General features: G+C 42.4%; 1 protein-coding gene across 5 annotated transcripts in view; it reads left to right on the top strand.

Moving 5' to 3' along the window:
- osbpl3b (oxysterol binding protein-like 3b) overlaps positions 1-14280 on the top strand; it is a 209453-nt gene that overhangs the window by 165425 nt on the left and 29748 nt on the right. For all 5 annotated transcript variants that reach the window (XM_063069575.1, XM_063069572.1, XM_063069573.1 and 2 more), the window contains 2 exons: positions 112-256; positions 6553-6679. In XM_063069575.1, coding sequence (XP_062925645.1) covers positions 112-256; positions 6553-6679 — 272 coding nt within the window. The remainder of the gene's footprint in view (positions 1-111; positions 257-6552; positions 6680-14280) is intronic.

Genomic DNA, 14280 nt, shown 5'->3' on the forward strand with positions numbered 1-14280 from the left:
GGACTTTGGACAGATCTGTCTTCCATCTTTATGGCAGTTTTAGCTTTACAATCCTTTTTGACATTTATCATTCTGGTGTGTCCTATTTACAAGTTTTCTTTGATATTTTAGGCAAAATACTGGAATTCAAATGTTAATGAGGTTGAAGGGATCATAATGAACCAAAACGGTGAGGTAGTAAATCAACTCTTTGGGAGGTGGCATGAAGGTATATACAGTGGAACACTCCCGTCAGCAACATGCATCTGGAGACCAAGTAGGTGATTTATGCCAAATATCTTGTAATACTGTGTTGTCATAAATTTCGATGCAGGACAAAAAGTTGCTGAATAAAAATGACCATTCTTTTTCTTTAGAGGACGCTTATCAAATTTAGGGAAAGCCGGGGTTGTAATAAGTAAGTTTATGACGAAGTGTGATATATTTTGTAATATTTCCAGTTACGTTTAACACATTGCCATCAGCTGAGCTTGTATTTGACAATAAAATCACAAGGGAGCTGGTAGACTCTGATTTGAATATTTGAAGGTGTGGAATATTAATGCTCCCGTACTTTGCCCATTTTGTACAATGTCAAAGTGGTGTCTGATTTGCATGTCTGATGTGGCGAAAAGTTGAAGATATTCTAGATTACTGCTCAGAATAGCATTGGACAGTTAACAACATTCCTGCTGTTGCCTTGATCATTATACTGTACTCTGAAACACATGATTCTGATTAAAAGCACAAAGCAAATAAATAATAAAAGGATATGCACTCAGTGGGTTCACCTGCGCACCTGCTCATTAATATAAATATCTAATCAGCCAATCATGTGGCAGCACTCAATGCATAAAAGCAATGCAGACATGGTCAAGAGATTCAGTTGTTGTTCAAGCTAAACAACAGAATGGGGAAGAAATATGATCTAAGTGACTTTGACCGTGGAATGATTATTGTTACCAGGTGGGGCAGTTTGAGTATCTCGGAAAGTGCTGATCCACTGGAATTTTTACGCACAAGAGTCTCTAGTACTTGTAGAGAAAAGTGCAAAAAAAAAATTTTAAAAGGGCAGCATCTCTCTGCACAAAAATGCCTTGTTAATGAGAGAGGTCAGAGGAGAATGGCCAGACTGGTTCGAGCTGGCAGGAAGGCGATCCTAAGTCAGATAACCACGTGTTACAACAGTGGTGAGCAGAAGAGCATCTCTGAATGCACAACACGTCGAACCTTGAAATGGATGGGCTACAGCAGCAGAAGACCATGAACATACACTCAGTGGCCACTTTATTAGGTACAGGAGGTGGCCACTGACTGTATTTGCTGTGTGTATAAAATACAGCATTCTGTTATTTTCTGTTACTGATCCATCTGGATAGCTGGCAAACTAAAACCTTCATTGCACCTTGGTACACAGGATACTAATAAAACAGTGACAATACAATAAACACGAGATTCTGCAGATGCTGGAAATCCAGAGCAAAACACACACACACACACACACACACACACACAAAATGCTGGAGGAACTCAGCAGGTCAGGCAGCGTCTATGGAGAGGAATAAAGAGTCGGCGTTTTGTGCCGCAACCCTTCTTCAGGACTGGAAAGGAAGGGGGAAGAAGGTGGGGAGAGGCGAAGGTGATGGGTGAAGCCAGGTGAGGGGGAAGGGGTTTGAAGTGAGAAGGTGAGAGGTGGAAAAGGTAAATGGCTGAAGAAGGAGGACTTTGTTAGGAGAGGAAAATGGACTACGGGAGAAACGGAAGGAGGAGGGACAACAGAGGGAGATGATGGGTAGGTGAGGAAAAGGGAAGGGGAAAGATGAGAGTCAGAGTGGGGAATAGAAAAAGAAAGAAGTGGAAGAGGAGAGACATCGGAAGTTCGAAGAATTGATGTTCATGCTATCAAGTTGGGGGCTACCCAGACGGAATATGAGGTGTTGCTTCTCCAGCCTGAGGGTGGCATGTTCATAGCCATAGAACAGGACATAGAAGAGTACAGCATGGGAACTGTCCATTTGGCCCACAATATTGTGCCAAACCAGCTAAAAGGCAAATTAAGAACATCCAGTTACTGGTCCTTCCTACCTACATAATGTCCATATCCCTCCATTTTCCTCGCATCCAACTGCCTATCCAAACACCTCCTAAAAGCCTCTAATACGATTGCCTCTGTGACCATACCAGGCATCCACCATTCTCTGATCAAAAAAACTTACCCCTCACATCCCCCTTGAACCTACCCCCTCTGACCTTCTGACATTAGACATTTCAACCCTGGGAAACACATACTCTCTGTCTACTCTATCTATGCCTCTCATAATCTTATAAACCTCTATCAGGTCCCCTCTCAGCTTCTGGCGCTCCAAAGAAAACAACCTAAGTTTATCCAACCTCTCACGATAGCACATGCCCTCTAAACCAAGAAGCATTCTAGTAGACCTCTTCTACTTCTGTACCCTCTCCAAGAACATCCTCCCTATACTAGAGCAACCAGAGCTGTATGCAATACTCCAGATGTGGCCTAACCAGGATTTTATAAAGGACTGACATGTTGGAATGCAACTATAATAATGTTCTTCACTTTTTGCTATCAGCTATACAGTGCGATTTTTTCCAGTGGTTTCATCACCGAGTTTGTTGTTTGTTCTTGTAACAAGGGAATATAGTGAACAGTAGTGCTTTGTTCCGGCTGATATTGAAGGACAGCATTTGAATCTCTATTTGCCTTTAGTAACATTAAAAAGAAAAATGGATTTCATGTGTCCAGCAGAAGCTGAGCAAACGGAGAGGGGGAAGCAGGGAATGCTCGGCTGGTTGGGCTGCATCTGTGGGAAAAGAAACAAAGCCAATATTTTAGCGGGAAGCCCTTTCACCAGAACTTAAAAGAAGCCCGTGTTTAAGTGTGAGGGCGCCCCGTAGTGTAGCCGTTAACGTTACATTCTGCAGTGCCAGCAATTACAAAATCAGGGTTCAAATTCCAAGGAGTTTCTGTATTCTCCCGGTGACCAGTGTGTTTCTTCTGGGGGCAACGGTTTTCTCTCACGTTTCAAAGACACATGGGTTAGGGTTAGCAAGTTGTTCGCGCGCTACATTGGTGACAAAAGCATGGCGACACTTGCGGGCAGCCCCCAGCACATCCTCAGACTGTGTTGGCCTTTGACATAAACGGCACATTTCACCGTATGTTTCAATGTTTTGATGAACACGTGAGAAACAAAGCCAATCTTAATGTTTATAATGCTACAGGGAAGATGGGGAGGGGGATTGTCACTGACAGAGTGAAAGCAGGTTTTCCTTGGGGATGAGTTTCAACAGTTGCAATGTTTCACACTGTTGGAAAGTTACAATGAAGCCCAATCCAAGTTAAATAAACATCTGGGCTTATTGTGGCTTTCTAACATAATATTGAATTCTACAACTTAAAGTTTGCTTGATTTCTGTCTCTATCAGTTGTGTAACCGTATTAGCTCTATTGTTCTGTTAGTTTCTTTCTTTTTTTTCCTTCCGGGAGTAGAGGACTCTCCCAGGCTGATCTGCCGGGCAAGTCTCCTTGCTGTACTTATTGTAATTCTCGCATTCTTTTGTCCCTTTTCTCACTGTTCCTTCCATTTACTTGTTGACCCAATAACCTTGAATACAGCTTGTTCCCAAAGTCACCTTCCTTTTACCCTAACAGAGACGGCCCCTCCCCCAACCTCCTTGCTGCTTAAAATGATTCAAGATGGCTATTGTCATTCTTCAGTACAGAAGTGCAAAGCTGAACAAAATGATTGTTACTCTGGACCTGATGAGGCATTAAAGAACGCAATATGACAAAAACACAATACTGTAAATATACAAGCAATCCTCTAAAACAACGTACAAATAATGGTTGAGTGTGGCCATATATACATAAAATTAGCTTTTATATAGTACTGTGCAAAATTCTTAGGTGTGTATGCATGTGTGTGTGTATACAGTATATATATATATATATATATATATATATATATAATATGTGTGTGTGTGACTTTTTGCACAGTACTGTATTTGTTAATGTGGAGCAGAAATCGAGATTGTAAATCTGGTTGGAGTTAAGGATGTTGGGAATGGTGAGGGTGGAGCACCACAGGAGAGTGTGGGGCAGGTGAGAGAGGAGGAGTGCCAGGGACAGGGGGTGACAGGGATGCAGACACAACCAGCCCTGAGACACCAGGCAAAGGCAGTTGTTTCAAGCAATTACCTGTAGCTTATTGATCGTTACAGAATACCTGTCTGGTGCTTTCTGCTCCCTCCCCTCTTCCTTCCCCTTTACCCAACCATGATTCTCCTCTCCCTGCCCCCTTCCCACACTCAGTCCATAATAGAGACCCGTATCAGAATCAGGTTTATCATCACTCACATATGTCATGAAATTAGTCTTTTTCGTGGCTGTAGTACAGTACAATACATAAAATTACTTACAGTACTGTGCAAAAGTCTCGGGCACCCTAGCTCTATATATGTGCCTATGACTTCTGCACAGTAGACTAATCAGTATGTACATAAACTGACTGAAACTAGGTGCAGGAGTATCTGAACATAAGGTGACCCTGACGGGAAATGATAAAGTGACAAAGTGATTTGGCAAGGGGAGCTCCTCTAGGTAGCAGCAGAGCAGATGAAAACACAATAAGACAGTGACTGTGTCGGGGTAGGTATGAGGTGTGGAGTGTAAGCGTGAAGTGACGGGGAATGGACGGGATGAAGGGTGCCGAGGGGCGGCTGATGTGGATGTAGCGGTGGTGGGGTGGGTTAACGGGTGGAGGTGTTGGTCAGCCTGACGGCTTGAGAAAAGTCACTGTCTTCGAGTTTAGTGGCTCTGGTGTGGATGCTGTGTAGCCCCCTCCCTGATGGGAGTGGGACGAACAGTCCGTAAGTAGGCTGGGTGGGATCCTTCATGATATTGCCGGCCCTTTCCCAGCACCTTTCTGTATATGTAGTGTGTCATTGATGGTGGGTAGATGAGCTCCAGTGCTGTGTTGTGTAGTTGGGTAGTTGTACTCTAAAGGATGTTTTCAGCCTGATGTGTTGGCTCTGTTGCTCATCCCTCAAATATGACCTGACCTGCGTAGCTCCAATGTTTTCTGTTCTTTTCAAGTTTTTTTTTTGGCATAGGTAGCATTCTCTTCAAACAAGGAGAGAATATGGGCACCTATTGATTTTCATCAAAGATCATGTTTTTTTAGCTGACACGTTCATACTTGCAGGCTATGTGAATTCACAGCTGTTAAATCCAAAACAGGATACAATCTGTACAGAAGTATTCTTCTGAAGTTAATGGCGTACAGGGAAATTGGTGTGCTTGAAGCCCTGCAAAATTTCATTACGACCTTGAAGATTTGGTTATGTCACTAATTACTGGGGCAAATTTCTACAGATGTACCTTGGCGACTTTCTACCTGGTTGCATCAGCATCTGGTACAGAGGGGCCGGTGCACAGGATAGGAAAAGCTGCAGAGGGTTGCAAACTCAGCCAGCTCTATCATGGGCACGAGGCTCCCCACCATCGAGGACGTCTTCTAAAGGCGATATCTCAAAGAGGCGTTGTCTCACTCCGTGCCAATATGTGTGACCATCCCCTGATTCAATAAATAGCGAAAACTGATGCCTTGGTTTGATGGAGTTGCTCTTAAGAAACTAAACCTAGGAAATCTAAAAGTATTTGGAGGGCACTAAAGCAAAGATTCAGAAGTACATTTAATATCAAAGTATGTGTAAATTATACAACCTTGAGAATTGTCTACATACAGGCAAAGCAAGAAATCCAAAAGAACCCCGTTTTTAAAAAGAGCAACACCCAGTGCGCAGAGACAGAAATAAAACACAAATCACGCAAACAATGAAAGCAAGCAACAGCACTCCGAACCAAATTGAGTCCACGGACGTGAATCCCAGAGCAGCTGGAGCAGGCCCGTAGGCTGGGTCTCATATAGCGGGGCAAATCACCGCGAAGTGTGCAGACACGAAGCACGTAGCCCCCGGAGCAGTCTCACAGCCTCAGCGTCAAGGAGAGCGGAGTAAAACTTCACGGAGCAGAACCAGCCAAACCCTCGCCTCCGGTCCCAACACCCTGCCCTTCCAGTCCATCTGGCCCTGCAGCTAAATTGTTCAAGCATCGGGTCATCCCCGCACTTGGACCCAGGCCCCACTGCAACAATCTGCTCTGGGCTGCTTCTGGCCCTTATTCGACCTTTCCAAATCGGCACTTGTCAACAATTAATGCTCTGTAAAATCACTGTTTAGGATTTTCACTAATTTTAATAAATTTGATTACCAAGCATTAATTTCAAATTGATTAAATTTATCTCTCTGGGAGCTGTCTCTGAGGTAAATATTATAGTGAATTGTATCTGTACAGTGCTGAAAATCAGAGAAATATGTGGCTGCTCCCATGTAAACAGTTGATCATCATTTCCGAGGATAACTCCTTTATTCCCTTTCAGACGTGGATTTGAAAGTCATTTGACAGCAGTGGGTATAAGGTCTGATATTGTATCAAAACCTATGTTGCTCTGTTTTTTACATTTTTTTGTGTTTATTTCTCTTTTGTAGATCCCATGCCAAAAGACTTTGAGCAGTACTACGGTCTCACCAAATTTTCACTGGGATTAAATGAGCTGGAACCTGAAGAAAGACCATATCTCCCACGGACTGACACGAGGTTTAGGCCTGATCAAAGGTACGCACTTAATCGATGCAACTCCACAACCATGTTCATTCACTTTCTGGAAGCCTGGCTTTATACGCGAGGGCGCAAAATTAATTGTTATCGATGGCAATGGCCCAGACAAGTTAGTTCATCAGTCCAGAGAGCTGTGGATGTTGCCCATTATGTAGCACGGGTGTGGTAGCTCTTGGTAGAAGCCTGGCAAAGAGCCACTGATCTTCAAGTGTGTTTAAGTGATAAATTTCCAAGGGTGGGGTGGGGACTGGTGGAAGATTGTTGGGGATGATTTCTGTCATGGGAGTGGAGTGAGGGTGGGTAGAGTGTGGTGGGAATGTGGAACCATCAGCTGAAAAGGAAAAAAAAGCAGCGTTTTTTCTTATAAAACAGATTTTCTTCTAATAGGCTGCAAGTTGTGATGTGTCTTGTAGCCGTTTGTTACACTCTAGTATTGATCAGTTGGTTAACTGACCGGTGTCCTGAGATTCATCGTAAGTGGATGGGAGATACAATGACCCATTAAAGGATCAGCTGTTCAGAATTCAGGCTTTGACTTTCCCTTGTATTTTAAATCTAACTCGGTGTTAACATTCAAGAAATATCCTTGGAGTTGTAAATTATTGTAATAATTCTGTCAAATCTTGAAGGCAAACTTAAAAAAGTAAGGTCCCGCAGATTTCTAACAGGAAATGATGGGGAAATTGGCATTTCAGACCTGCATCTGTAGAAAGAGAGCGCAATTTGACGTTCACTTTATCCAGAAATGTTGCCTAACCTGCCGAGTATTTCCTATCGCCTTTTCAGATTTCCAGCATTTTCATTATTTTTCTTAACACCATTTCTCAACAAAAGTGGTGTTGAATTCACCCGTATACTACTTGACCATTCTTGTTATGGTCACTACCTCATTATATTTCAGAAGACAAGGTGCTAAGCTGGCATTTTATATCTTTCCGAATCGGAATCGGAATCGGGTTTATTGTTGTGAAATTTGTTGTTTTGTGGCAGCAGTACAGAGCAGTTGGTTACTTAATTAGAGCTTTTTGGTCATTACTTGAGGACCATGAGATTGCAGCACTGCAAAACAACACACTGGCAATACAATTACTAAAAACACGATGAATACATTTAAAAATAATGTCTGAATTATTTAGAATGACATCTAAATTACAACTGAATTAAAATCAACTCTAAAATTAAAAGGAAGAGTGGCTGCCCCATTAGAGTGTTGCACTTGTCCATGTTATAAAATGCGATGTTTAAATATTAAATAGCATCAAGCATTGTGCCTATTTATTGAACTTGGAGATTGCCCACAGTGCCTTTGGAATTGAAGCTGATCCGACAAAAAATAGTTGATACAGCCCAGTCCATCATGGGTAAAGCCTTCACCGCCGTTGAACACATCCACACAAATGCTGTCACAGGAAAGAAGCATCCAACGTCAGGGACCCCCACCACCCAGAACATGCTCTCTTCTCACTAATGCCATCAGGAAGGAGATACAGGAGCCTCAGGACTCACGCCACCATGTCCAGGAACAGTTACTACCCCTCAACCATCAGGCTCTTGAAGCAAGGGGGATAACCCCACTTGCCCCATCATTGAAATGCTCCCACAACCAATGGACTCACTTTCAAGGACTCTTCATCTCATGTTCTCAATATTTATGGCTTATTTATTTTTTATTATAATTATTTCTTTCTTTTTATAATTGCACAGTTTGTTGTATTTTGCACACTGATTGAATGCCCAAGTTGGTGTGTTCTTTCATTGATTCTATGGTTATTATAATGGTTATGGATTTATTGAGCATGCCCATTAGAAAATGAATCCCAGGGTTGTATATCGTCACATATAATTTCTGAAAATTTCAACCCTTCCTTTTCCCATCCTGATGAAGGGCTTCGGCCAGAAGGGTCGACTGTTTATTCCTTTCCGTTGACGCTGCCTGACCTGCTGAGTTCCTCCAGCATTTTGTGCGCGTGTTATGATGCAACGTAGTAACATAATTCAACCTCCTGAGCTCATTGTATTTCCAGTGAAGCTTAAAGGCAAATCTGAATACTTGCTGCAGGATTGCCTTGAACGCAGAATTCAAGGTGTGGTGTATTTAAAGTAATGAGTGCAAGACTTCAGCTTTTGTATACGTGTTCCCTCAAGGTAATAGTCGGTGCTCTATTGACCTCTCTTTTGAGTTGACTTCAGTTTGTACACGTTTACTGATTTATTGTTTTGTTCTTGGGTTCCCAACCTCATTTGCTTCTGTATTTCCTCCTTATAGGCCACCATTTAATAAAATAGACGGCTATCTATCTTGTGTGCAGATGGGATAGTCCCTTAGTTGTCCACGTTGAACTCCATTTGCCTTTGTTTTATCTACATACCAAATTTTTCCCTTTGTAGTTTCCAGCTTTTGCCCCAATTACCCCAAACCAGGTTATGTCTGGACAATTGGATATGCAAAATATAATGGTTCATTTATTATGCGCTGTGTCGTATGACATGGGCCAATATGGTCTAGACCGTGATTCTTCTTGGCAAGTTTTTCTACAGAGGTGGTTTGCCATTGTCTTCTTCTGGGCAGTGTCTTTACAGGATGGGTGACCCCCAGCCACTATCAGCACTCTTCAGAGATTGTCCACCTGGTGTCAGTGGTCGCATAACCAGGACTTGCGATGTGCACCGGCTGCTCACGCGACCATCCACCACCTGCTCCCATGGCTTCACATGACCCTGATCGGGGGCTAAGCAGGTGCTACACCTTGCCCAAGGGTGACCTGCAGGCTAGTGGAGGGAAGGAGCGCCTTACACCTCCTTTGATAGAGATGTATCTCCACCCTGCCACTCGCGTGCGAGGTATAGTACTGTGCAAAAGTCTTAGGCACTGTTTGCACAGGACTGTATTTGTCAACGTGGACGGAGAGCGAGTTTGTAAATCTGGTGGGAGTAAAGAATGTTGGGGATGGCGAGGGCGGAGCACCGCGGGAGAGGCGCGGAACAGGCGCCAGAGGAGTGGCGGGGGCAGAGAGGTGGTGTGAGTGCAGACAAACCCAGCCCTGTCACAACGTGCAAGGTAATTTGTTTCCAAACAACTGGTTTATCAATCATTTCAGAATATCTCTCTGGTGCTTCCCAGTCCCTCTCTCTCCCTCTCCCCTCCCCTCTTCCCAACCATGATCCCCCTCTCCCTGCCCCCTTCCCACTCCTAGTTCACAATAGAGACCCATATCTGAATCAGGTTTATCATCATTCACATATGAAATTTGTTTTTGTGTGCGGCAGCAGGACAGTGCAATACATAAAATTACTACAGTACTGTGCAGAAGTCTCAGGCACCCTAGCTATCTACAGTATGCAGTATGTATATCATCTGCTGTTTTTACAGTATTTAATCCAGTGTATATTATATCCAGTATATAGTATATAATAATAGTTGTGTATACAGAGTTATGCATAATCCTCTCAGCTCTCATCAGCCCACAGATACAGTAAGAAGTTACTGGCACAATATTTTTCGCTTTTTGCTAATGTCATCTGTATTCCACCTCCTGACTAATTTCCAACTGAAGTCAAATGCCTGTCTGTGTTACATTTTGCAGGCATTTGGGGCCAGACCTCACTGAAAATTGTGGAATTCCTCTTGGGTGAATCCTCAGATACACCCTTAAGGATATTATGAATAATCATAAAAAAAGATTCTCTCTTAACATTGCTAATTGCTTCTGAATCCCTGATCTGTTTGTTTTGCTATGCAACAAATAATGATGAATTCAGGGAGTTATGTCATCCTTACATCAAGAACTACTGTTGAATCATTTTATACATTTCCTGCATGTTTGTACATCTACGTACTTAGTGGAAATACAAAATGAATACCTGATTTACTGCATAACTTCATTGGTATCCACCTATATCACCATAGCAATAACACAAATACAGCTCCTTTTACGAAAGGTATGTATTCCATTTGTAGTTATGGTACCACCCAAGAACAAATTACGTGAAGTGAAATAGCTCTTAATCATCTTTATTTAATCCAAGAACCAACTCACTTTGAAAGACTTGTACCATCCATGTTCTCAGTTTTATTTATTTAGTTTTTTTGGGTTTTTTGTGTACTTGCACAGATCGTCTTCTTTTGCATATTCATTGTTTGTCAGTCTTTGCAGTTTTTCATTGTTTCTACACTATCTCTTTGTTCTACTGTGAATGCCTGCAAGAAAATGAATCAGGGTAGTATATGGTGACAAATACGTACTTTGACAATAAATTTACTTTGAACCTTGAAGGAATATAATGCATTCCTTGCTTTATCCCACAATAGGCACAAATAGTTAAGTTTACAATGGGTGTTGCTGATATAGTAAGTCAAATACACAAGAACTTCTGCAGATACTAGAAATCCAGAGTAACACACATGAATTGCTGGAGGAACTCAGCAGGTCAGGCAGCATCTATAGAAAAGAGTAGACTGTCAACATTTTGGGCCGAGACCCTTCTTCGGGACTGAGAAGGAAGGGGGAAGATGCCAGAATAAAAAGGTTGGGGGGAGGGGAAGGAAGGTAGACAGAAGGTGATAGGTCAATGGGAAAGGTCAAGGGCCGGAGCTGAAGGAATTTGATAGGAGAGGAAAGTGTACCAAGGGAGAAAGGGAAGGAGGAGGGGATCCAGGAGGAAGAAATAGGAAGGTGAGAAGAGGTAAAAAGTCATCTGTCGTAGCAGTCCAAGACAGCTAGGCTGAAGTGCTTCCATTTAGAGCAGGTTTCCCATCATGGAGTCCACAGACTCTTCCGTTAAAGGTAGGGGTTCATGGCATAAGAAAGGTTGGGAACCCCTGATTTAGATTTTTTGTTCAGACCAAACATCAGAATGGGGAAGAAATGTGATCCAAGTGATTTTGACTGTGGGATAATTGTTGGTGCCAGATGGGGTGGTTTGAGCATCTCAGAAATTGCTGATCTCTTAGGATTTTTACACACAGCTCTCGAATTTATAGAGAATGGTGCGAAAAACATAAGCAGCAGTTCTGTGGGTGAAAACGCCTTGATAATGAGAGAGGTCAGAGGAGAATAGCCAGACTGGTTTAAGGCGACAGTAACTCAAATAACCATAAGTAACAACAGTGCTGGACAGAAGAGCATCTCTGAATGCACAACAAATCAAACCTTGAAGTGGATGAGGTATAGAAGCAGAAGACCAGACCGTGTTCAACTCCTGTACCTAATAAAGTGGCTACAGAGTGTGCAGTACTGTGCAAAAGTCTTAGGGCTATAAAAAGTTTGTGCACCCTTTGCCAATACCTGGTTTTCTGCATTAACTACTCATAAAATATGGCCTGATCTTTATCAAAGTCACAGTAATAGACAAACGCAATCTGCCTAAACTAATAACACACAAGCAAATGTACTTTTCATGTCTTTATTGAACACATTGTTTAATCATTCACAGTCCAGGCAGAGAAGTATAAACTCTTTTATTTAATGACTGGTAGAACCACCTTCAGCAGCTATAACCTCCACCAAGCATTTCCTCTGGCTGCTGATCAGACTTGAACAATGTCAAAGAGGAATTTTAGACCGTTCCTCCATGCAAAATTGTTTCAGTTCATCAATATTTCTGGGATACCTTGCATGAATAACCCTTTTCAGGTCATGCCACAGCATCTCAATTGGGTTAAGGTCTGGACTCTGACTTGGCCATTCCAAAACACAAATTTTCTTTTTAAACCATTCTGTTCTTGATTTACTCCTGTGATTTGGATCATTGTCTTGTTACATCATCCAAGTTCTATTAAGATTTAGGTGACAGACCACTGCCCTGACATTCTCCTGTAAAATATCTTTATACAATTTTGAATTCATTGTTCCCTCAATGATTACAAGCTGTTCAGACCCTGAGGCAGCAATGCGGCCCCAAACCATGTGCTCCCTCCGCCATGCTTCACAGTTGGAATGAGATTATTTTTGATGGTGTGCAGTGCCCTATTTCCTCCAAACATAGAAATGTGCATTTCTGCTAAAAAAGTTCAGCAGGAAATTCAACTTAATGCAGAAAATGAAGTAATTGCGAAGGTTTCTTTCCCAGGTCTGCTGAGAAGTTACTGATATTTTCACTCACTGGCAGCCTCAGATAATTTCTGCATGGCATGTCTCTAACTTACATTGCCCTAGCCTCCTTGTAAGATCATTGCTTTTATTCATCTTGACAAATCCAGTAACACAACTCTAATTTCTGTTCCAAGGAATACAGATGTAGAGTTGAGAGGATCTGGTGAAAAACAGGTTTAGCCACATTGTCCGGTTGTTCAGGATTGTTTGGAATATAAAAGAACCCAATTTTTTGTCTGTTGTAAACCACCCTCACTATTAATAAGGTACGGAAGTGACTATGTCATTAAGATTAAAATATCCAGTGAGTTGGCTTTGACACTTCTGGCCTTCTGAGATGGGCTTTTAAGATGCCTCCTGCACTCCCCACTGCCCTAATTCTTCCTTTAGTTCTCTTAATCTCTCACTCTCTCACTACCTTTCTCTTGCTCTCTCACGCTCTCTCTCTCTTGTGCTCGCGCTCTCTCTCTCTCTCTCTCTCTCTCTCTCTCTCTCACTCTTCCTCTCTCTCTCTCTCGCTCTTCCTCCATCTAATCAACAGGACCAATTTATGACCATAAGACAATAAGATATAGGAGCAGAATTAGACTACAGTATTTGGCCCATCGTGTCTGCTCCGCCATGCCATCATGGTAGATTTATTTTTCCTCTCAACCCCATTCCCCTGGCTTCTATTTATTAAGTATTGCACTGTACTGCCTCAAAATGACAAATTTCACGACATACAGTACTGTGCAAAAGTCTAGCCACCTGTATACTGTATAGCAAGGGTGCCTGAGTTCTGTACTGTACAGTAGTAATTCTATGTTGTGCACTGTACTGCTACAGCAAACAAAAAATCATGACATATGTGAGTGATGATAAACCTGATTCTGATCTGGGTCTTTATTGTGAACTGAGAGGAGAAGGGGGCAGGGAGAGGGGAATCATGGATGGGAAAAGGGGAAGGGAGTGAGAAGCACCAGAGAGACATTCTTTAATGATATATCAACCAATTGTTTGGAATTAAATTACCTTGCCTGGTGTCTCAGGGCTGGGGGTTTCTCCAAACATCCTTTGTACCCGCCAGATTTACAAATTCACTCTCTGTTCCACATTGGCAAATAAGTGCTGTGCAAAAGTCTTAGGCACCCTAGGTATACACTGTATATATGCCCAAGACTTTTGCACGGTACTATATGTCAGAGATAATAAACCTGATTCTGATTCCGCACAGAATTAACTCACCAGCTGTTGTTGGTTACTCTGTAATTTGTCAGACTCCATCAGTCTGAACTCAAACCGTGACTAGTTGTCATTTTGCTGTATGTATCTGACTCTGAGATGAGCTTCAGATGACATACCACATCTGTAACCTTTTACCAGCTCTGGCTCCAGTCTCAGCTTAGTTCCTATTGAAACACTCGCTCATCCTTTGTTACCGCCAGCCTTAGCCATTCCAGAGCATTACTGGCCAGCCGCTTGTTGTACTTATCAATCTGAAATAATCCAAAATATTACTGTGAT

The sequence above is a fragment of the Mobula hypostoma genome, chromosome 17, assembly GCF_963921235.1.
Source record: "Mobula hypostoma chromosome 17, sMobHyp1.1, whole genome shotgun sequence".
NCBI lineage: Eukaryota > Metazoa > Chordata > Chondrichthyes > Myliobatiformes > Myliobatidae > Mobula > Mobula hypostoma.